The 23,851-nt window shown below is 42.1% G+C and overlaps 1 protein-coding gene across 8 annotated transcripts; it reads right to left on the bottom strand.

The window, feature by feature from the left end:
• Nucleotides 1-2,732: 2,732 nt before the first annotated feature.
• STYK1 (serine/threonine/tyrosine kinase 1) lies at nt 2,733-23,706 on the bottom strand. 8 transcript variants are annotated; one of them, XM_072878014.1, is made up of 13 exons: nt 23,175-23,456; nt 17,281-17,819; nt 14,320-14,387; nt 13,276-13,396; nt 10,651-10,755; nt 9,600-9,743; nt 8,377-8,625; nt 7,921-8,102; nt 6,154-6,237; nt 5,689-5,897; nt 5,406-5,446; nt 5,043-5,139; nt 2,733-4,334 (listed from the first exon to the last, which is right to left on the bottom strand). In XM_072878014.1, the coding sequence occupies exons 5-13, from the start codon at nt 10,715-10,717 to the stop codon at nt 4,130-4,132; spliced, it is 1,278 nt and encodes a 425-aa protein (XP_072734115.1). In that variant the 5' UTR covers nt 10,718-10,755; nt 13,276-13,396; nt 14,320-14,387; nt 17,281-17,819; nt 23,175-23,456; the 3' UTR covers nt 2,733-4,129. The 8 variants fall into 8 exon arrangements, 7 of the variants coding, with proteins under 7 accessions (XP_072734115.1, XP_072734133.1, XP_072734103.1 ...); XR_012044928.1 differs by lacking the exons at nt 13,276-13,396; nt 14,320-14,387 and having other exon boundaries at nt 2,733-3,665; nt 4,061-4,334; nt 9,600-9,807; XM_072878032.1 differs by lacking the exon at nt 13,276-13,396.
• Nucleotides 23,707-23,851: the final 145 nt, after the last annotated feature.

The raw sequence follows: 23,851 nt of genomic DNA, 5'->3' as shown, positions 1-23,851 counted from the left end.
GTTCAAAAAGACTCTTAAAAAGCTAATGGCTCATCTGTGGTTTCAGGAAATTCCAAGCACGGTGAAGCCAAACAGCACCATGAATATTTAGTATCCGTGCATCCTGTCTGTTGTCATTTTTTGGACCATAACCTTTTTTTTTCTCTCTGCCTGCACTGGACAGAACTTCCTCATCCTCGGGAGAGTTGTTGGTGCCAATTCAGTCCGTCACTGAAAAGATGATCAAATGGCTGCAGAAGGCAGGTAGCAGAGATAAACCTTTATCTGTAGTGAAAGACATGCTACATCTGCATTTGAGAAGGACAGTGAAACAATCCACTCTTTTCCAGTCTCCAATCCTATATAAGTAGTTGCATTCAATGCTAGTCAAATAAAGACTCGGATGCATACAGTTTACATGCTGTGGTGCTTAAACTGCTCCTTCCTTGTCCTGTCAGAAGCGAGGCTGGGCAAACTCACACTCAAATGAGCAGTAGAGTGAGGCGAGACAGCCATTGCTGACCCTAACACTCGCTACCTCTCAGCAGACCTGATCTGGTCAGGCACAGGGTCTCACTGTCATGTCTCACTGCTCCACTGTCATGTCTCACATGTCTCACTGCTCCAAGCTTCAGTACTAAGTTAGAGGGTCTGTGTGCCTCCCACTGTAGAGTGTACACATGCAGTATCTCTGTAGAGGAGGTGCCAAGAGGTGGGAGATGGTCTGCAAGATAAAGCAGTGGTGTATTGGATGGTAAATGCAGATAAATTCTAATTCATGTAATACAGAGTTCAGCTACTTCTTACTGTCCTGCTAAAACACCAAATAGAATGTGTTTACCCACTTTTTGTTTTTTTAAAAATGATTTTACACAATTTTTAATTTATAATTGCATTACCATGGTAAGGGCTTGAGCCCTGGCTTCAGATATACAGGAGACAGCAATGCAACAGCTGTGCTGGTTCTCTGCTTTTGTTCCAGATGGAGGAATTCTTCTCTCATGTTCTAAAAAAGCTTCCAGACTTACACACCTCCAGGCCTAGGGCATCACCATGTGGAAAGTAAAAAGCTTGTTTCAAAGAAACAGTAAACTCATGCTTTTGGTGATGGCAAATTGTCAGATAGAAGTATTGCAAATCGGAGAGGGAAAGTCCGGGTGCAAAGTCCATTCTGCCAGTTCTGCAGGAGTTGTGGCTCCTCTGCTTCACGCTAAGCCAGCAGGGACTGATTGAATTATGCAGATGGCCCTGCCATCTTGGAGAAAATTTCAACATAATAATAAAAAGTCAACGTTTTTCAGGGGAACAAGATATTCCAATTAAACAAATAAAGTCTTTCATTGAAAATCCACGCTTCTCCACAAAACAACTATGAAAAATTTTCACTAAGCCCTCAGTGGTTTCACTACAGAAGAATTCATGCATGAGTCTACACTGATCCTAAAAATTTAGACCCATGCATTTAGACCATGAAGACTGCCATGTGGAAAAGATTCCTATATAGACTACTTTAATTAGCATGAAGTGTAGTTAAACTAGGATAATTCCATGCATAATTCCTTTTATGCCACTATAAAACTTAATCTGATTTAGATTCAGTCACTTCCAAACCTATATAAGCTGACTTGGGGAAAAGGCAGTCAAACCAGGATAAGAATGCTCACATTGAGAATTAAGACACTTTATTGAAAGGAAATTAAATTTAGACCTCATCATATAGCAGAAAAATGTCTTTCTGTGGACAATTTCATAAGCACAGTCTTGGCACAGATTTGCTCTCAGGAGCAACTAAAGCAGATCTTTTGTTAGAGGCTGTGAGGTGCTCAGCAACCTGAATTCCCACGGATTCCCTTGATCAGAGCTTTGATAATAGAAATAAAATATGAGGATTTGTGTAAACCAGAACATCGCTTTCTGGGATGTAACAAGATAGGGAGCTTTGAGAACAGTGATACATTTGTCACATTTATCTCTCCGTTTAACAAAGCACCCTATGAACCACTGTGCATTATTCATCAGGTCTGCCGCAGCACTATGGATGCTGTTCACGGTTCTGAGATTGTATTACATATCTAGAACACACCCACCTTTCACTGCCAAGACCTTTGAGAATATCCCATTCTTGGGTGGAAGGTTTGAAACAAGCAAATGTTTTTTTTTAATGAATAGTTTATTCACCAAAAAAATAACATCAGCTGACTGGTTAACCGTAAATTTGACCTAGATTTACCAGGTAGCTTTGAACCTGTTTTCAAATGAGGGAGAGAGAAGAGGATGTTATTAGACATACCTGCTTTAGTATTTTGAAAAGTAGATGTTTCAATTCTTCAAGCTAGATTTACACCAACAGTGGTTATGGACATTAAGGTGGTGATTAGCCAACACCATAAGAAAAGTCAGAAAGCCAACTGAGCAGTCTTTAATGGAGTTCGCAATGTTCCAGTATATAGTGGTGATATATGTGCTGTATGAACTAACATTACTTTTATTTCCGGATGGAAACATAGTTTCTTACAAAGCCTAAGTGATATAGGGAAAACAACCATTCCATTCATGTTATTTTGCATTTAAAAGAGAAAACTTAACGTTTTCTTTGGAAGAAGACCAACAAATTTTGATGGAAACCAAAATCTAAGCTCCTTTTTACAGCTATGTATGTTTAATATCTAAAGGGATGGTTGAAGACTTCCTTCAAGGTGAATATTCCCCTTTAGAAGAGCCATCATTTAGCTTTTTTCACAACACTGATTTTTCAGCCTCGCATCCTACATGGCTAACGCACCTAATTTTGGCCTTGTAGGATGCTGCAGGCCTGCAACTTCACGAATTCAACTACATGGAAGACTAAATCCTAATGAATATAACTGACTGCAATTAGTCTTTTGTGGGTTGGATGCCCTTCGACTTCAAACACATACAAGGGTCATGCTAATTGGAGGGATACTGAGTGAACATTGAATCCACTCTTTACACAGAACAGTAAAAATATTCCTTTAATGTGCATTTATGCTTTTTTTTTTTTACAAGAACATTTATTGCTCAAAGTGCCAAAATAATTAAAGAAAAAAAAATTAAGGCACTGTCACTGGGGGTTGCGGTCAGTTCATCACATGTCTCTGCTGCTCCTTTCTCCTCACACTCTTCCCCTGCTCCACTGTGGAATGCCACCCACGGGGGACAGTCCTCCACAAACTTCTCCAACGTGGGTCCTTCCCACAGGCTGCAGTTCTTCACAAACTGCTCCAGCGTGGGCCCCTTCCACAAGGCGCAGTCCTTCAGAATGAACTGCTCCCGCGTGGGTCTTCCACGGGGTCACAAGTCTGGCCAGAAAACCTGCGCCAGTGTGGGCTCTTCTCTCCATGGGTTCACAGGTCCCGCCAGGAGCCTGCTCCAGCACGGGCTGGGCTTCCACAGCGTCACAGCCTCCTTTGGGTGCATCCACCTGCTCTGGCGTGGGGTCCTCCACGGGCTGCAGGTGGGCATCTGCTCCACTGCGGACCTCCATGGACTGCAGGGGGACAGCCTGCCTCACCATGGTCTTCACCACGGGCTGCAGGGGAATCTCTGCTCTGGTGCCTGGAGCACCTCCTCCACCTCCTTCTTCACTGGCCTTGGTGTCTGCAGAGTTGTTTCTCTCACATATTCTCACTCCTCTCTCCGGCTGCTGTTGTGCAGTATTTTTTACCCTTTTAAAAAATATGTTATCACAGAGGTGCTACCAACATCACTGATGGGCTCAGCTTTGGCCAGTGGCAGGTCCATCTTGGAGCCAACTGGAACTGGCTCTATCGGACATGGGGGAAGCTTCTGGCATCTTCTCACAGAAGCCACCCCTGTAGCTCCCCAACTACCAAAACCTTGCCATGCAAACACAATACACTCCTTTAACTCAAGTGTCTCATTACATTTTCTACAGCTTCCTAAATGTGCTTTGCTCACAAATCACCACTGGCAGAGTGATATCAACAGGTTGATTTAATAATAATAATAATGATAATAGCTTGTTGTTTCAGGCGTGGAGGAGAGATCTGATATATATAACATGTTTGAAAAACAAAGGGATCCCTCACAACATACACACCTCATTCTGAGCTTGCAAAGTGAGGGCAAACTCAGAGACTTCTCTTTTACCAACATGCGAAAGGGTCCTTCAGAGTATAGTGTATTCACTCACTAGACTGTACACATCAATGCCAGCAACATTAGCATAGAGTTCAGGCACCACTATCTCAGGCACCTGCAGTACTGCATGGTCATTGCTGGTCTTTATAGCTGTTTGTAGGGATCGGATCAGGTCTGATGGAGAAGGCCGGTTAGTTGCATTCCACTGCCAGCAGGACTTCATAATGCTGTACCTGTAAGATGGAGAAGTAAGGAGGTGCTGGGAATGAAAAGCACCAACACAAAGTTTTACTACAGTCAAGTCATCTCATATTTAAAATGTCTAGAGACCTCCTCTTTTTCTGCTTCATATAAAGTTCTTTCAATGACCCTTTGAAATTTGCAGCCACATAATAATGTGTGGGGACAAAGGCATGCAATTGTTTACAAGGATGTTAACTGTGAGTATGGGAAAAGGGAAAAAGATTGTTTGGTATTCCCTTTGGAAACAGCAGCTGACATTCCTTATGGAAGAAGAAGCCTCTGAATATTAAAAGAAATTATGTCTTCACAAGAGGAAATATAATGCCTTAGATCTTCCTTGTGGATGCTTTGTTCATTTCAGGGAGAATCCCACAACTTAGAGGAGAAAGATTACTCCAGAATAGTTCTGCACCTTGCAGGGAAGCAGTGGAGCAAAAAAATGCAAGGGCAGACACGGAAACAGAAAGAAGAGCAATCTTCAAAAGCAGGAAAGAGAGATTTTGGCAATCAAGGTTTCGTGCAGCAGAATCCAGTAAGGAGATGTGGCAGCCATGTGAGAACATGTCTCCTTAGCTAATAGGTTACTGTTTTGTATAGTCTAGACTTAGAGATCTTTGTTAAGATCTAGTTTTGTATGTCTCACTTCCATTTAGCTCTGCAGATCTCAAGTTCAATTGTCCATAAAGCAAGTGGCTTACATGGCTTGCTGGCAGGTTGAGGGCTGCTTCATAATGTTCTGTCTCTGCAGGTATGATAAGATGTCAGAAGGTGGCACCTCAGGATATGGTGGAGCACCTGGAAGGGCAAAAGGAATTAAGGTAATGGTTGCAGATAGCAGCTTTTGTATAAGAATGCCTTCCTTCCCTACCAAAATCCCATTTTTTTCCTACCACAATTCACACTGACAGAAAGTCTAAAAGGAATTGTCAAGACTTTACAAGTTGGAAAAAACTGGTTGCTTATTTAAATGGTCCAACTTTACATTCTGAAATTTGAGATTTTGGATCTTGTTAATTTGCTGCTTCCTTACATATTTTTTTATTATCATTAAATCTTCTTACCTAATGTAATCATTTCATACAGTAGAATTCCAAAAGACCATCTGCAAGAAAAGAAAACAAAGCAATGTTAAGTTTCCATTCTAGCTAGCTAGCTTAAATACATACAAATGAGTAGGCATGATCTGCAGAAATGAGAAGAGAAGGTATGAGCTATAAAGTGGAGCATTATGCTGAGAATAGATATGCCTTACTGTGAACTTCAGGACATGATATGATATGTAAAGGAGTGAAAGAGACAGGCCTGACACACAGATGAACTTCTAGTCAAAAAATTAAATCATACATGTCTGCCTTGATGCTGGGGGGTTTCTTCAGGAGCTGCTCTGGAGCCTGCCACTTGACTGGCACAATCTGTGTGACTGAGTTGGCACCATATGTGTGAGTTTCATAGGCCACACCCAAACCACAGAGCTTAGCAGTGAAGTTGTGATGAAGGAGGACATTCCTGGCAGCAATGTCACCATGGAACAACTTCTTCTGTTCAAGGTAAGCCTGGAAAGTTGGGAAAGAAAGAGACCATGATAATTTTAAAAGGAATTTTAATTGATATAAATTTTCACTTAGTTTATGCCTGTCTTCCATGCTGTGAAATAGAGGTATATGCTCACCAAAATAATGCAAGCATATTTGTCTCAGTTTTAACAAAGGACATCCTCAGCATTTAGGCCAAGAAGACTTAGGCCACCATGCAGACTTGTGTTGCAATCAAGCAAGAAAGTAAAAATGCAGTGAATGTGAGCAGACTTACCAGGGCTGCTGCAACTTGCTGTCCAATTTCATATACTTGCCTCTCAGTGAGGTCATAGGGGATACCATCCATTATCATTACGTCCTAGAAAAAAAAGAGCAGACCTTGGATCAAACAAATGCTTTAGCTGTAGGGTACTGGGGAACATTTCCTTCTAATCTAATAAAATGTGTACTAGCTAATCTTATGCTCCACCAGCTAATTTCACAATTGGTCATAAACTGACTGAAATATAAGGGTACATGGATGGGTGATGTAGATGGATGGATGGTGTGCTGGGTAAGACAAGTACACTAGAGTCAACTGGCGGGTAAATTGAAGGGTGGAGAAGAGATGAATAGGTTAGAAATGGGCAGAATGACAGTGGAGAATGACAATCCATATAGATGAATGAAAGATCTATTATAAATTAGAATGATGAGTAGAAAAGCACATTTATAACATATGAATGGTTATTGGGTATGAGACTAGCAGTCCATCTCCCTTACTACCCTGCCTGTAACAGTTACCCTAGGTGGATACTCAGATGAGAGAAAGAGAATAAGGTAAGCACACAATGCTTTCCTGTGCAGTTTTCCAGCCCCCAACTATTTGCAACTTAAGGACTTCCCGAGATGGTTATGGTTTCAACATGTTCAGTAACCTTTGAAAGGTTATGTTCCATGAATGTATTCACTCTTGTCTTGAACCCATGTAAAGTTTCAAAATCCACAGCAGTCAGTGGCAAGAAATTCCATCAGTCAACTCCCCACTTCATGAAGAACCACCTCCATTTGTTTGTTTGAACATGGCACTTAGTAGCTTTATTTGCTACCACCTTGTCCTTCTGCTGAACAAAGCAGCAAGCAATCTCTCTGTATTTAGTGTTCCAGATGTAGGAGAATGATGGATTTATATAGTGACATGACAGAGTTTTGTTTCTATGCCTTTCTTAATAATGTCTAATATTTGGTTTCTTTTTTGGCTTGAGTTAACATTTTCATCAGACTGTGTATTTTCATACAATCAGTCCCATGATTTCAGTCCTCATCAGCAATGTGCAGATATGAGGCCATCATTACATATGGGAAGCTAGGATTGCTTTTGTACATGGGCATCATTTCATTTTTAACTATACTCAATTTCATCTGTTCTTTTTATGGCCAGTCTCTCAATCTTGGAAGATTCTTCTGCAGTTCCTCAAGGTCAGTCCTTGCCTTTACTGGCTGGTATCATTGGCAACCTTCATCAACTCACTGTCATCCCATTTTCTAGGTTATTGATACATGTAACGAACAGCACCAGGTCCTAGCATATATACCAGCAGAACTTCATAGGTGACCTGCCTCCATACAAGTACCAACCTTTCACTTTTATGCTCTGTTTCCTGTCTTTTAATCAATTAGTTGTCATTCAATGACGTTCTCCTGGTGTCGTAACTGCTCTGGTTTCTTAAAAGCATTTAGAGTGGGACATTAATTAAAACTTTTTACAAATTCAGGTAGCTGTATCAGCTCTCACTCCAATGGTCTGCAAAGTAGGACTTCGCTTTACAAAACTATGTCAGCTTCTCCAAACTATACCATTTCAATCGAGATATCCACTAATTCTATTGCAGTTTAGACTTGTGTAGAACTTCTTTGGGGGAATGGAAATAGTTTAGACTTATATAGATGGATACATGGAGATGTGAAAAGAATAATCTATGACTTATGGACTATGACTTATGGATAGATACGTACCTAAGGAATTTAAGAAGATATTCTATCATCACTTCTTTTGACTCACCTTCCGACATGTCCATAGAAATGTCAACAGGTCACCAAGAGACACATCTTCCATGATCACATAAAGTGGGAGCTGGTCTACACAGCATCCAACCAGTTCAACCAGGTTCTCATGATGACCAAGATTTTGATGGAATTTAATCCTTCCCAGGAAATCCTTTACTTCCTGGGGACTAGCCAGGTCTGAAAGAACAAAAAAAAACCTCAAAAAACCCCACAAAAAAACCAAATGGAGGCAGCAAAGAACAGGGTGAGTACCTTTTAAAATCAACACGAACAGCAATCTTCTTTAGTCCTGCCAAGACACTCCTACCAAAACACCACTCTAACTAGCTAACATGATACTGAACACAGCTTGTTCTTGTTCAGTAATGACTGCAAAGTTCTGCCCAGCATCATGTCTTTGATACAGAGATCTGTGACAAAGTGGATCCTGGCCACTTTGCAAGTGCCTTACCTTGCAAGGCTTTCAATACTACAGTCTTAGTCTCCCCGGGGTTCCCAGTTCCCAATTGTGCTCTGTAGATGCTCCCATAGTGGCCATGTTTTATCAGCTGCAAGGTGCCTGGTGAGAGTTTCTCTCGTGGTATCTCCAGTTCTTTCAGAGTCAAGGATGCAGAATTTAGGAGGCTTTCCACAGATGTCTCACTCAGCTGGATATAGAGATTCTCTGTTGAGCTGGATTCCTGCTGATTCTTGTCATTCACTGACAAAAACAAATACACGATGCATAAAAGCAGACAGATGAACTTTTGTAGTAGGTGGCAGTGCCTGTCCTTCTATCCTCTTTGATTTTTGCTCCATACTGTTTTGGAAATCAGGACAAAGTAAGGAACTGTTATTGTATCTTACTCATCCTGTCCCTTGAAGAGGTAAAGGAATTTATCTCCCACTCTATTTGATGAAAAGGCAGAATGAGTCTGGAGATCTCTACTAATTTTAACTATGTAAACTTTCTAGATAAGACACATTTGCACTTGGTTCCCATGTGCTGAAGCAATTACCATTTTCTTTTATCACCAGCTACCAGTTGTTATGAAAGTGACATGCACAGGGTGTTCCCACAAAGGCCCTATCTTTGTTCCTAATTATTTCCCTTTATATAGGCTTTTTCCTCTACAATCCCAAAATCAGTTCAGAACTGGATTTTCATTTCCACACAGCAACATGTGTTTGCAGTACCAACAAACCTTTCCCTACCCCCTCACCAGTCCCTGTTCTATTTCCTGTTGTCCCCATAGGAACTGGGAGACAGTAGCTTGAAATTAAATTTCTTAAATGACAGTATAGAAAATGGATTAACTAGGTGTGACCTACATCAAAATGAAAATTATGTCATTCATAATTACCCCAGTGAAACTCTCCTTGCAGCAGCATCTAGAAGGCTGTTTCATAAACACACTTTGCAGTTCTCAAGTGATGTCACCAAAGTACATTAATCAGCCTACATGGTATGTTGCTTTAGGTTTTCTCAGATCCATCTATACTACAGATTCCACTATTATTGCTGCAAGTGGGGTAAATCAGGGTTCCCAGTTTTTCTAATGTTCACTGGATTGCTGAATACCACTCAGGCTCTTCATAAATGCTACTGACTAACAGCTCAAGCAATGGGGAAATGGGATTGACTTCTGGCCACTGAAACCAACACTCTTTCCTCTGGTTGAAACATTTTTTTACCTTGGTGTCCAGATGATGATGATTGCTCCTGCTTTGCTCGCAAGCCTCGACAGTGGAGCCAAAGGATCACAGTTAGCATGATGACAAAAAAACCCACAAGGAGAACTGGGACAACAATCACTTCAATCTGATATACACGCACGACTATCAGCAGAAAAAGAAAATGGGAAGCCAAGGAATAAGCAGCACTGCCTGATGCACGTTGGTTCTGTATAACAAAGTAGCAATAACTCATTTCAGTAACTTTCAACCCCAAAGGTATATGTATCTATCCTCTGCTTCTTGGAATACCAACTGAACACTGTTAGTGCTGCCACCCTATTTTTCAAAGGTGCTGAGTATCTAAACTGCATGAAACCACCGGGACTCCCCCACCTAAGGTCATTTATTTAGATGCCATAATACAGAGGCTAGGAATTGTAACCATCTGTAAGTATCATCCACCAGTGAAACAGAGCAAGCCCTGGCAAAAGCATAGGAGAGAGATGGGAAGGGCTGTATATTACTGTGCCATAACAAATGCATGTGCAATTACAGGTTCAGCTCCTTCCATTAAAATTGTAGGGAGCATTTTAAAGAAAACAGGGCATGGTCACCTGGTTTGGATTTGACTGGAAGACATAGCAATTAACAAGGATGCTGCAGGTAACTAATTCTCTTAGGTCCCCAGATTTGGAGGTGGTGCTATTTTTGTATAGGGCAAGACCACATTTCAGTTCCCAAAGATGACAGGAAGTCATGAAATCAAAAGCTCACAAGACTGGTCCTTAGGGAAGCAGCAGGGAATCTTTAATGACTATATTATGTCTCATTCAAAGTAGAAATACTCTAAAATGGCTAAAATTATGTGAGATGAATCCCACTGCAAAGGCTGCATCTCCTTAAAAGTTTCTACCCTGAGACACAATGCACAGTGAGCTCAGTCAAATCCTTCTGTATGGACTGGGATGCAGGTGGAGGAGGGGAAAGGGCTTGGCCCACTTTTTAGGAAAGCTGGCCTTCCGGCTCAGCATGTGAAAGCTTATTACTTAAAGGAATCTGTGAATCTTACCACATAGCTTGTCATTGCTGTTGCATTCCAGTAGCATGCGTGTTAATCTTTTTACATCCTCTGCCATGTTCAATTACAAGCAAGTGGGTGTCTGACCTCTGTCTTCTGCATAGAAACAAAGAATATTAATGAAATTTATCAGGAGGAAGGATAATTTATGAAGCAACAAGTGAGCTGAATATGGAGCTTTCTACCCCTTATGACCAGTGGTTGTGTGAAGAAGCAGCACTGAGGCTTCGAGGGTTAGAGAATGGTACAGGATATCCACTATCAAATCCTATGAATGGTAGACTGCATGACCAGAGAGAAGTTAAGATTAAGCTTGTTCTACAGTGCCTCACAAGCAATTGGGTAGGCATATGCACAAAAAAATCACAGTCATTAACTTAATTATTTTTAAAGAATAGCTAATACACTTCTAGTTAACACACTTCTTAGATGCCAGAATGGCTCAGCCTTTTACCTTCTGGTCCATAATAAATGAACAGATCAGCAGCATGCGTACAAAATGTGTGTCATTCTTGACTGCAGCCCCTGCCACAACTCATATTATTGCTCCACAGAGACAAGCAAAAAAAAAAGTCTGGTACATTAGGGCTCTCCTTAACACTGCCAGGTCTATAACTAATCTGAATCACAATATCTGTGCAAGCATGCACCTTTCCAGCTGTAATTTCAGCTATCACTAGCCTAATCCCTTAGCATGTGCAATCATATACCTACAAAACCTTCTGACTGTCTAAGTGCGTTTGTCATGTTACATATGACAACCACAGTCAGACAGGGCTACATTCACCAGTGTATGCCAGTGTCTTTGAGTTGCACCAGGACTGCAGATCAGCTGAAGGCCTCCCAAAACACATTCCTGATGTAGAATTTCAGCTGTTCTGCATTACAGATCACTGAGGACTGAAGTAATAAGATAGGAATAGGCTCTGTGGTGCTGCATTGATTTACATCAGCAGAGGACCTGGACTACTATTTCTAAATTGTAAAAATCAATGTGGTGAATAGTGGTGACTGACAGAAAGGCAAGGCATGTACATTTAGACACTGCTTCTTATAAACATTGCCAAAAATGTAAGACTTAACAGCTTCAGAAACAGTACCATCTAGAATGTTTTACAGACAGTGGGACTTTTATCCTGTAAGTATTTACTTTATTTTCAGCTACAGGTTCAAGGCAATTAACCACAATGGCAAGTGTTAATAATAACGTATGGTATTCTTATTGATACTAATACAGTTTTATGGAAGTTGGTGACGGATGAAACATTAAACAGAGTTTGTCCTCATGCTTAAAATTAAGGGGTGAAATTATGCTTTATCAGTTGCACAACAGAGGCAGCAGAAAGAAGAAAATGGAATATATCTGCACTTTAAGATATCACAAAAAGTCTGTTTCATTTTTCATTTCCTTTGATTCTTAATATGTTAGCAAATTCACCCGTTTTTGGGGTGTGGCTACAACATGAATCCAGTTGAAGGAGCAAATAATACAGCAGTAACAACAAGCTTTTCAGGTACACTCTGAAAGCAAGCACACTAACTCAACCTACCTTGGCTATAACACATACACACACTTACACACAAATACACAGGTATCACCTGTATAAGGGGAACAGTTCTAGCTTCTTTCACTCTCAGATACACACAGATACGAAAGGCAGGTATAAACAGACATGATGGCATCACAGGAAAATAGACTTTAGGACCATTAGTCAGCAATCATGTTGTATAATGAGTCATAAACAGTTCAAGCTCCATCTTAACACTAGCTAATGACTTTGCTTTGTACTGATGCTCACTGGAAAGGCACACTTCAATTTAAACAATGCGCATGCATAGGCACATATAAGCACAGGCATACCAACTTGTACTTACACAGAAAGACGCTCACACAGATCCATGGAAAAAAGCTTTGATGCAGCAACCATTTCTACATGGGTCCCCTGTCCATAAAAAAGATTCCTACCTACTCCCTTATGCACCTCCCATCAGTGATGCCAGTGGGTGGCACCCAAGTTTTCTAACCATACTCAGGGCAGAACTATGGGATCCAGAAATAAAAACACTAGCAGCCATTGGTGCTTTATTTGCACTGGCACTCCCATTTATTGCTGTTGCTTATGGAGCCACACAGGTGTTACCACTGGAAAAGTTTGATTAGAAAAGTCCATTTACACTCTATGGGTCTACCCTCTTGCAAAACTCAGGAAGCAGGAAAAGAAGTTGCACTTAATAAGATAATTCTGAAATGCCTTTCAGTGCTACTTTTCAGGCTGAGACCAAATGAATTCTCATACTTAGCTTTTTCTGCAGCTTACTGGTCTAACATTAACATTATTGCAGTTCCTACATTTCCATCCTCACAACAAGAGTGGTAACTCAGAAATCCACAGATCTCACATTATTCATTTGACAATTATTTTCTGCAGTGTACCAGTAGGGGACACATGGAGATTATGTGGAACTAACATTTTCAATGTACAGGTGCACACTCACCACATAGCAGAAAGCATATTGGCGGTGCTCAAGTACTTATTTCATTATATGAAGACAGTTTTCTGGTATCAAGCTAGGACAAGGGTGACAAAAATACCTTAAGAGGTTCAAAACCCGTACCTCACTGGAATTCTGATTTTCCTTGTCTGTGTTACGTTGTACGAAGACCAGTGCTGTCTAGATCATGAGCACAGGAGAACATATCCGGTGTTACTTCGATTTAGAATTTGCATTGGACATTCTGTGCAATCACAAGTAAATGTCAGCTTAGTTATTCCACTGTTTTTTTATTACTCTTTTACATACACTGAAATCACTCACTGGAATTAATTTCTCTTTATTGTTTACTTTCAAAAACATATTTGCTTCAACAGCCTGCTCTCATTGGCTGGGTCTATCTAATCTTTCAGATTATTCTCATTTCCTCCTCCTTCAGTTGAAACTCATCATTTTCATTCTTTACACGAAACCTGGAACTTTCCTTTTTCTCTTGGACACACATCTTTTTTCATCAGGTCCTCTATTGTGCAGCACATCAATGTGACTTAACACCTTCTTTAGGAAAACTAGTTGGCAGTGCCATAAAAAAATCATACACGACAGGTACTGACCACAGTACTAGGCCACTCTTCCTTCAGAATGCCAAAAATTAACTTTTCTTTTGCCATGGTAATTTCCTGCTCATTCACTAAGTGGTATTAGTTCACCAATCAATTCAACAAGTGCCAGCGCAGGCTTGAGGAAGTGGCAGGAGCACACATCCAGAAGCAGGAACAGGGAAAATGGATCTCCCGCTACCCAGGGTGGTGAATGGCTAATTTGTCTAAAACTGTATTGTGAAACCATTCCCTGTGTCAGCACAGATCCACAGGCACTGTGTGCCAGCATAAGCCCTACTATGATTTTTCCAGTCCCCTGTCATTCATTCCCACATGTATACCATCCCCTTAGTGCTAGCACAAGCATTCACATGGCAATGTGGTAAACTAGATCGGGAAGGTGATCTGCCCTAAAATAATCAATCCTCTCTCACATTTTATGGACTTAAATTTCTCATCAGGCTCAATTTATGCTATTTAAAAGTGCAAGTCCCTAAGAGTCAAGAAGCCTGAGTGACAGATATTGTGGAGAAGACTGAAAAGAAAGAGAAATATAAAGTCTTACATGTCCGTGGAATATACGGGAACAGACGGCTTGAGAACTGCACACACGGAAACTGCCTGCTGCTTGCTCTTGCCATGTTCAGGAAAATAAGATGTTGTACATATTCACAGTAAATACACAGTTTTGCCAGTGAATATGCCTGACTTGGGAACTAACATCAGTTCCCATCATCAGTGCAAAAGTATAAATCCTTGAGTATTGATTAGCTATTCTGTCTAAAGAAACAGCTCATTAAATTAATTAAATATTACAAAAATAAAGGCTAAGATTCATTTGGGTCTTCATTAGACCTTTTAAACTGTGCTATGAGCTGATATGGAATTTAATGTAGTTATTTCTCCAGAATTCCTGGCCCGCATTAACTGCACACCACTTCATTATAAAGATGTTCTTACAGGTGTTTTTCATGCAGTAATTGTGAGGACCAACTGCAATATGACTACAGGCACGTAAAGAACAGCTGAGTAACTCACTTCAGTCCAGCATACTGCCTGACTGATAAAAGACAAAACAAATCCTTTAACCATTATGCCTTCTATTTAATTTCTTACAGTGGCAGAACCTTACTCTCAAGCTTTTCTGGTCACCATTTCTGTACTGCTTTTAGTATTTTCCTCCTCTTTTATATGACCTTTGAACACGGCCACATTATTATGGCCGTGGCTTAGGCAACCATTATGCACAAGTGCACTGCCCTGGCTGTGCAGCTGAAAGGGAGGGGAGCAATCACGGAATTGCAGGAACCAGAATGGCAGTGAAACTACAATGTGTGGGCTCAGGACAGCTGAGCAGTTGTGGACATTGAATGTGAGAGAAGAGGGAGAAGAAAAGCATCATGGAAAAGCAAACAGTGAAACAGAGATTTCTTCCCCTGTAATGTCCACCATTTTACTAAAAGCAGCGTCCAAAACAAATAAAAAACAAGTCCCACAGGTTTCAAGCCTAACAACTTGATGCCATAAAAACATATTTCTGCAAAAAGCTATGTATTTGTTAGACTACATATCCTGTCTCTCCTGTCTTCAGAAGACCTTAGTGACTACTTCCAACACCCTGACAGATCATGACATCTTTGCAAGGTTTCCCCAGCCCATCGAGTCATCTCATCTCTCACCATAAGGCACCCATGGGCTACCAAGCAGCATCTCCAACTGTGTAGAAGGGGAAATTCTGACTGGTCAACCCAGGTTATAACATACCAGAGCCACCCCACTTCTGTCCTGAACAAGGATTACTGATAATATCCTGCGGCTTGCTGTACTGGCTGTAATAAGGTCTCAGATATAAAGATTTGGTACTCTAACTCACTTTTGCAACAGCTGGTAACCATAACACACTATAAGAAAACAAAGTGTGTCAAAAAATCACGCACAGTGACTCAAGATTCTCTCTTGGTCCACAATTAGAAGCAGTACCTGAACATCAAACCTAGGCTAGCTGCTACTGAAGCATATTAAAGGAGTGAAAGAAGATCTTGACCATGGAGAAAACAGCAAATAATGAGGTCCATGCTGCTATTTGAGCAGGTGAATTACTTAGGGCAAACTTGGCTCCTTTTCAAGGGAGCAGAAAAAATAAGCAAAGTCAGCAGTCACTACTGCATTGAGAAATATGAGGCAGGAGGACTATGCACTGTTGTGCTTTTAGGCTAACAAGGTTAGTCCAAACTGGCACCATATCAGTGGAGATATGCAAGTTCTCATGGTGCTAAGTTTTGCTTAAACTTAGACCATCTCACAAAAATTGATTTATTTGGGCAGCATGAGGAAGTCTGAGTACAGAATTGTGAAACAGTACAGAAACTGAATGGTGATTAAGACAAAAATATTTTTTTCTAATGCAGACACAGCCTACTATAGTTTCTGAAAAATTAACATATATCTTGATCACACTCTGCCTGAATTAAGGCCATGAAAAGTTATTCCTCACAGGTAATCTGCAAAATAAAAGTTAAAACAATAAAAAAAAAGTGAGGAATACATTGACCTGAAGCCCTCAGTGAGCAGACTGGAATATGGAAAGTCTAGAGGCCAGACTCTCAGCAGCACACTCTTACTTATGACTTCCTTTTATGTAGTCAAAATCACATACTACTTTTGAAAATACTGGCCATTCTGTCTCTTTCTTACTGACTGAACTCTGATTTTGGTGGTAGCTGCCAGTACTACGCGTTTATCAAACCCTAGCACAAACTGGATACAGATATTCTAAAAAATGGTGACAGCAAAAGCTGTGACAGGACATAGGAAGAACGAAGGAGTTTTTCAAGGGACCATGCATACATGTAGCTCTTGTTGTAAAAAACACTGTGTGATAAGAATACTGCATGATATTACATTGCTGCATAACGGCTTAAGAAATGGAACATGAATCTACTTTCATAAATGCACAGCTACAAGGAAACTGAGCTGAAGCTGTGTACACAACTTTAGCTTCACAATTTCCCAAGTTCTGGATGTTTCTTGGTGCATTTAACATAGATTTTGTTTATAATTTAATCAGTAGCTCATGCATACACACACACAGAGATACATGCAAACAGGTAAACACATAGAATAATCTAGGTATCTGCACCACATTGGATTAGAGTTAGCTTCCTGCATTGTTTCAGTCTCAGTGAACTGAGACTAATTTTATACTACGTTTATTTCCTTTGTTATTTTCTTCCTGTTTAAAATGTGCCTATAAGTTATTTTGTTTAAATCCACCTGCGTGTAGAGGACATATCTCTTTTTTTTTCCTCAAATCCCAATACCATTATGATCACAGAAATTTATTACTATAAGTACCTTCAATACAAGCAGTAAGTACATGCACAGATGTATATACATACACACACAGATGTACAGACTTTATGGTACAGCTAGATCCTACTTCAGGTCACATTTATGTTAATAAAAGTCTTTTAAAAAAATTACACATTCATTAGCTAATCTTCCAGCAGTGTTTTCTCTCACTTACCTGAATTACACCACTTGTCTTGCCCTGCAGTAGTCTTTTCCTGAAGCTTGCCTGCTGCCAGTTCCCAGTTTGTCTGAGGCCACTCTTGATAACACTGACGGTTACCTTGTGTGGTTGTAATTCTTATGACTAAGTTCCTCCTCACTGATTTTCCTACCCCAGACCTGCCCAGCTTCAACTCTTTACTCCTCAAGGTCTTCTCAGCTGTCTCCCCAGGGAGATTGCATGAGTGTACATCCAACACGTGAGCTGACAGGTAGGCACACACTTGTGAAACAGGTCTGCCTGGCTTCCACACACCAGCTGCTCACCCACAGATGAGAGACAGGCAAAGCAAAGAGTCCTCAGGCGGGGACCTGGAGCGTAATTTGAAAGGCAGGCAAACACAGATCAAGAGGGATAGGCTAACGTAACAAACAGAAATCACACACTTCAGATTACAGGTTCACGTTTAGAAAAAATGGGTTCTTGGAACAGAAAATCTGTACAAAATCCGTAAGACTCCAGACACTGAAAGCGCTTTCTATCAGCAACACAATCTGCAAATGAAGAAAGAGAGAAAAGATTAATAACACCAAAACATGCTACAACAGACAGCAGCAATGCAGGCTTTTTTCATGTTCCGCCTTGCTCATTCGTATCCCTCCTGTTTGGGCAGTCCATGCATTCTGCCAGCATTTTTCCAGCCCTGCCGTCAGCTCTCCCCTGCCCTTTCCTCCCACCAGTCCAGCCCAGAGCTCCCACACAGCCCTGGCAATGACCCTCACTTACAAACTCCCTTCAAAATCCTTCCTGAGCTCCCCAACCAGACCAGATAATATTCTTGAACTTGCCCTGTGACTTTTTCCTACTATGATGCCCTTGGGGTCACCACTGCGCTCTGCTGGTGCCCTCATTCCTCATCAGCTGTGCGGTGTAATCTTCATTGCACCTCAGTTCCTCAGCATTTCAGTTCTGGGGACTTTCTTCCCACCCAACTGATGTATGTGAGTCGCAGCTGCTGGCCTGCAGGCTCTCTTCATTAGCTCTAAGATTGCCCTCTCCTATCACTGAAAAATCTTGTGTTAAGAGTTTCAGATTCCTGACTCCTGGTTATATGAATCTGTACAAGATTATTTGCTTACCTACTTCATACAAGTGAGAGGCAGTTGTATTACAAGAGGAAACAACATGAGACCTATCGCTGAGAGACAAAGTTCATTTCACAGTCAACAACACCATACAGGTGGCTTTGGGAAGATGTAGAAGATTATATGATCTCTGCCAACTGTTTGAGCAAAACTTACCTACTCCTGTTAACACTTTGGTGCCGCATATATTATTTTGTTGTGGGAAAATTTTAGTTGTGATAGAGGCAATAGCTTTAGATACTGAAACACAATAGTTAATTTATCCGTAAGAGAGACTGCATATCAATATATTTGTACACCAGTACATCCTAAACTTCTCTCTGGGATTATTCTTCCAGCTGGCATTTACTGTCCATGCGTGCAAAATGGTGAAAACCAGGAGTGGTTTTCTTCATTGCTTGATCTCTCTACAGAGACTGGCAGAAGTGGGCAAAACAGTACTAGTGAAATAGCTCTGTGATGTGGACTTTCATCCCCTGAGAAACCAGGAGAGACATCTTCTAGACTGAAAATCTTCTTGAGTTAGAAAGATCACTACAGCTGCAGAGTGTAGGCTCAGACTCTGGTTTCAGCTTTCCTTTTATTCTGGTACTAATTTGCATTGACTCGCCACAGTATTTTCTCCATGAAGGAGCAGGGGATCTGTCCTATACCCCATTGCCATTCAAAAGTGACTAAAATGCAAAGGACAGTTCCTCATTTAAATGAGTTCTTTACCGAAATGTGTTACTTTCCACAGGCACCTTCCCCAAGGGCAGCTGGGGGAACCTATTCCGATTCCTGTTTAAAAATATAATTGGCAATCTTCCTCCTTTTGCTCCTTCTTTCACAGTTTCTACAGCCCCCAACTGTAGGAGAGTGGGAAAGGCAAAGGGTTAATATTCAAGGTATGCATACGCAAAAGCAGCAACCTCTGCTGCTTTTAGCTTCCCCAGCCAATCTTTCTGCTGCGCTCCCAGTCGGACTGGTTGGAGAAGATATCTTAATGGTTCAGGCCTCAGAGTAGAAAATCTTCCTCACTGATCCACAAGCCCTTCCCCCTGTTTAGTTAAGGGACAGCAGTCATTTATTGTCATGTTTTGTCCTGTGAAAAACAAACTTCTCCTGCTATAAGTCTTGTATTGTGTCCACAAAGAAAACACTGCCTGTTTAAATGCCTCTGTCCTTCTCTCTCTTTTTTCCTTAAGCAAGTATGATTAGGCACACTGAAAGGCAGCAGACTGGCAGTCTTATTAACAAATATGTCCTCTTTATCTCCAAGACAGCTACAGCACACCTAGCAACCATCCAAACCAGACAGCAGCTGCTCAGCGGCCTCAAGATGTGTTTCTGGGACTAAGCAGCAGTTCAACCACAAACCATTCATTCTTTGTTCTATGTGCTGAGACTGTTAACAAGGGTGCTAATTTTGCAGTTCAACTTCCAGAAGGTAAGCATACTCCAAGTAACTGCTGCTGGACCAGAAAAAGCAAGCTTCAGATGAAAGGATCCCCTTCTTAAATGTTGTTGTGGTATTCACTTTTTCTGCAGTAATTCAGAGGCGGTAAGGTCTCTGACTTACTTTCATACCCTAATGTAAGATTTAAAACTGGCTTATAGCTGATAAGTGATAAGTGACTGATCTTTTGGTCAGCCTAAGCCCAGAGAGGTTGAAAGGCTCAGTACATGTTCTTTTGTTTCTGCAAGCCAGCCATTCATCCATGAATGGGGTAAGAATCAGAACAGATGATCTAGAAGTGAAAGAAAAATTCCCATCATTATCCCAAGTCTCCATTCTGCCTCATGAGCTTTGCCTCTCAAGATAGCAAGTCCTCTGACTTGAGAACAATTCATTTGCCTATTTAATATTTAGATTTTTCTTGAAAATGGTAGTTCTAGTGTGATTTTCAGTTCATCCCTGCAGTTTTTGTTATTTAAAATTTCCAAAGGAACAAAGGCTAGGAGGGCGTAGCATTATATGAAAAGAAATAAAGGAAAAAAAGAGCTTCTCCTTATACAAATGAAATTACTGAAGGATTATGCATCAATCTTCTTCAGCCAGTTGAAGGTCCAGTTATTTGCTAACACTTCCTCTATTCAGGGTTAGGCACATCTAATAATAGTCTTTTTCCCCCATTTTCCTGCCAAATTAGACCTTATCGTTCCCAACTCTTTTCTTAAATCTAAATGGAAATTTCATTTGCACAGTTTCATGCAGTCACAGGCCTGGTCAGCCCTCCCTTCTCAAACCAGATACTCACAAAAGATCCTGAAGGTCTGTTAGATGCTGTAAGTAGGCTATAGTACAGTTTTCCCCTTTGGTTTCTTTGGCAGATTTTCCAGGCCCAGAAGCTGGGATTCATTTAACACAGCTGAAAAACTAAGTTAAGGGCATAGTTGCCCTAGGTTCTCTGTATAGTTAATACAAGGTCATAAGAACTTCTGTAAAGCAATTAAAGTACTAAAATCCTCTTTCCCTACACTGACCTCACAGGTACAAAGGGTAACCTAGCTCCTGATTTACACATCTTGGTCAAATGTCAGAAGTTGGATGCCATACATTTGGGCTAAATTCCATTGTCTTCCTCTCCTTCAAAGAAATAACTTCCCTGAGCAGGAGCTCTTCAGGCTCCCAAAATCAGTACTTGTCCGCAGTGTAACTCGGTAGCTTGGCCACAGCCTCTCCCAGAACTCCAGGGCTGACAGACAAACTGTTAGACGGTAAGTTAGGTGCAGCACGTGTCACATGCATTCAATTCCACTCTGTCTAATTCCTAAGTGCTTTTGTCCTGAGCAACCAAACTAGCACAATATGTATGCACATTCTTCTGTTACTTTTACCTTTTCTTTTTCAGTTTCTTACGTTCTTTTTGTTAAATATATAAATTTTCCTTTTAAGTTCCTGTTCTTTGCCACCACATTTTTACACTGTTCACATTTTCCAGTGAGAACCCAACAGGTCCTCTTGGCAAAACCTAGAAGTTGGTGAACAGACCTATAGTGACCTAAACACCGAGTCTCAGGATGGAATAAATTGCAGGGCTTCACACATAAAGAAGCACAGGAGCCAGCTATCCCCTGGAAAGGATGCCCATAGAGACCTTAGAAGAACTAGAAAGTACATATCACCAGAGTTGTAACACTGTTACATAAAAATGCACTTAAGAACTATTTCATTTAATAATATAACTTTTACATCTGTAATTCACCCTCTAACACATTGCTGTGTCCTAATTATAGTAGAGAAGAATCACAGATAAACCAAGATATGTTGAAACAAAACACGTTCCTGCCTGCCAGTGTCACTGGAAATTGGAATTACATGCATAAACACACAGTATTTGCTGGCCAGGTTTTCATAGACTAATGAAGTAGTATTAAAAAGCAACACCACTAGACCAAAAATCAGCCTCCTAACCACATACACACACATATACAGCAGCAGGCAGCGTCTGGGAGACAGCTTAAAGGCACCGAATTTAGGAGCTGGCGTTACCTAAGAAATGACTGTGCCACCTCAAACCAAGGGTCCATCAGCCTAGTACTATGCCTCAGACAGCTGGCAGTGAGAGTGCCTAGGGAAACGAAAGACTATAACAACATAAAATGATATTTCCCTTAACACTTTCCCCAGCCTCCAGCAGCCTGTGGTTCAAGGATTTACTTAGCCAAATATAACTTTTTCTTTCATATGCCTTGAAGGATTTTGCTCAACTGCTTTTGAACCCCTGCAAAACTTTAGCAACACAATGCTCTGTGATAAATTCTGCAGCATTCATATTCACAACTTGGGTAAATAAGTACTTCATTTTGTTTGAAGACAGATTGCCATCTTCAAACCATCTACTCAGTTGGCAGTGAAATGAGTGGTGATAGCAAGAGATGAGTAAGTTTCATGCATTATGAGAATACTAATATACTCAATCATTTAAAAACAGGACTAAGTTTGTGTTTGTGTGGATGAAAAGGAGAACAAGAGACTGCCCAAACCGTTTAAGGTGTGGATATTGATCTGGAATGAGACACAATTTGGGGTGTGAGCAATTCAGAGAACGTACTTGATTCTCACCCTGCTATATACCAGATAATTCCTAGTATCAGCAAACTCTTTATGAACTTTGAGTCTTGTTGCTCAGTCATCAGAAAATTTCTAACCCTTCTATGCCTACTCCTGCAAACACCTTCTCTGATTTTTTTTTATGAAGACAGTGATCATTGAAACACAACACAGTTTGGGCTGGAAGGGACCTTCAAAGATCACCTAGTTCACCCCCTCCCCACCATGGGCAGGGGCACCTTCCACTAGATCAGGTTGCTCAAAGCCCCGTCCAACCTGACCTTGAAGACTTCCAGTCATGGGGCATCCACAACTTCTCTGGGCAACCTGCTCCAGTGCCTCACCACCCTCATTGTAAAGAATTTCTTCCTTATATCTAATCTAAACCTAGTCTCTTCTAGTTTAAAACTGCTGCCCCTTGTCCTGTCACTACAGGCCCTGGTCTGAAGTCTCTCTCCATTGTGCAGGCAGGGAGATGAACCCCCACAGAAAAGATGCATAAGCACCACCCAACTTGCAAACTTTGGGCTCAAGATGTAACTTTTGGGTTACTTCCAGGACAATTCCCGAAACGACAGGCCATCTGGTGCCGGCAGCCGGCCATGACTTGGGGCAGGCAGAGAAGGAGGGTGAGGGGAGGCCCCGCACCGGGCTAGCGTCAGGTGGCCATTCAGCCCGGGGGGGGTGGGGGGACAGCCAGAGGGGCCGTAAGCAGGGGAGGGGGTTACCTCCTGTTGTCCAGCCTCCGGAGAAGGGCAACTACGGCACCGCAGCAGCCAGGGGACGAGGCGCTGCCCAGGAGGCCCGGCCTGCCCCAGAGGCCAGGGGGGTGGCCAGGCCGGCTGAGGGGCACGGCGTGCCGTCGCCCAGGACCAGCTGCGGGTGCGCTGGAAGGAGAGGGGTGGCGGCACACGGAGCCGTGCCACAGCCCGGGCCCACAGCCGCGGAGCGCCTCCCTGCCGCGGCGCGGGGGGCAAACCCGTGCCTCTCCCCTTCCTGTCCCTCGGCCGCCTAACTCCTCACCCAAGTGCTTGTTTTCGTGAAACACAGAATTAATCGAGTTCGTGAGCTCGGGGGCAGAGCGGGCAGGACAGGACGGAGAGGACAGAACGCCGGTTTTTTGTGTTCCGTTCCCGCCCGCTCCTCTCCCCGCCCCCGCTGGCGACGGCCGCGGCCCCGGGAAGCGGGAGCGCGCGGGCCCCTCGAGCTCGGGGGTTGGGGGGGGCGGAGCGGCTGGCGTCGGCGGGAAAGGGGGAGAGGGCGGCAGGGCGGGCTGGTGGGAGGGAACGGGAGAAGGGCCTTCCCCTCGGGAGGGAGGGAGCGGGCCGTGGGGTGAGGGCTGGTTGCAGGTGGGCAGCGGCCACCCTCTGAGGGGGGCTCCTCAAACGGCCTTTGGGTCGGCCCA

The sequence above is a fragment of the Ciconia boyciana genome, chromosome 1 (genome assembly GCF_034638445.1).
Source record: "Ciconia boyciana chromosome 1, ASM3463844v1, whole genome shotgun sequence".
NCBI lineage: Eukaryota > Metazoa > Chordata > Aves > Ciconiiformes > Ciconiidae > Ciconia > Ciconia boyciana.
This window is presented reverse-complemented; position numbering and strand designations above follow the sequence as displayed.

What these genes read in the sequence shown, in the direction of transcription:
- STYK1 (XM_072878002.1), bottom strand. An exon ending in ATCATCATCTGGACACCAAG is followed by an intron (nt 8,626 to 9,599) that starts GTAAAAAAATGT and finishes TGTTTTTGTCAG; the next exon opens with TGAATGACAAGAATCAGCAG. An exon ending in AGTATTGAAAGCCTTGCAAG is followed by an intron (nt 8,103 to 8,376) that starts GTAAGGCACTTG and finishes TTGTTCTTTCAG; the next exon opens with ACCTGGCTAGTCCCCAGGAA.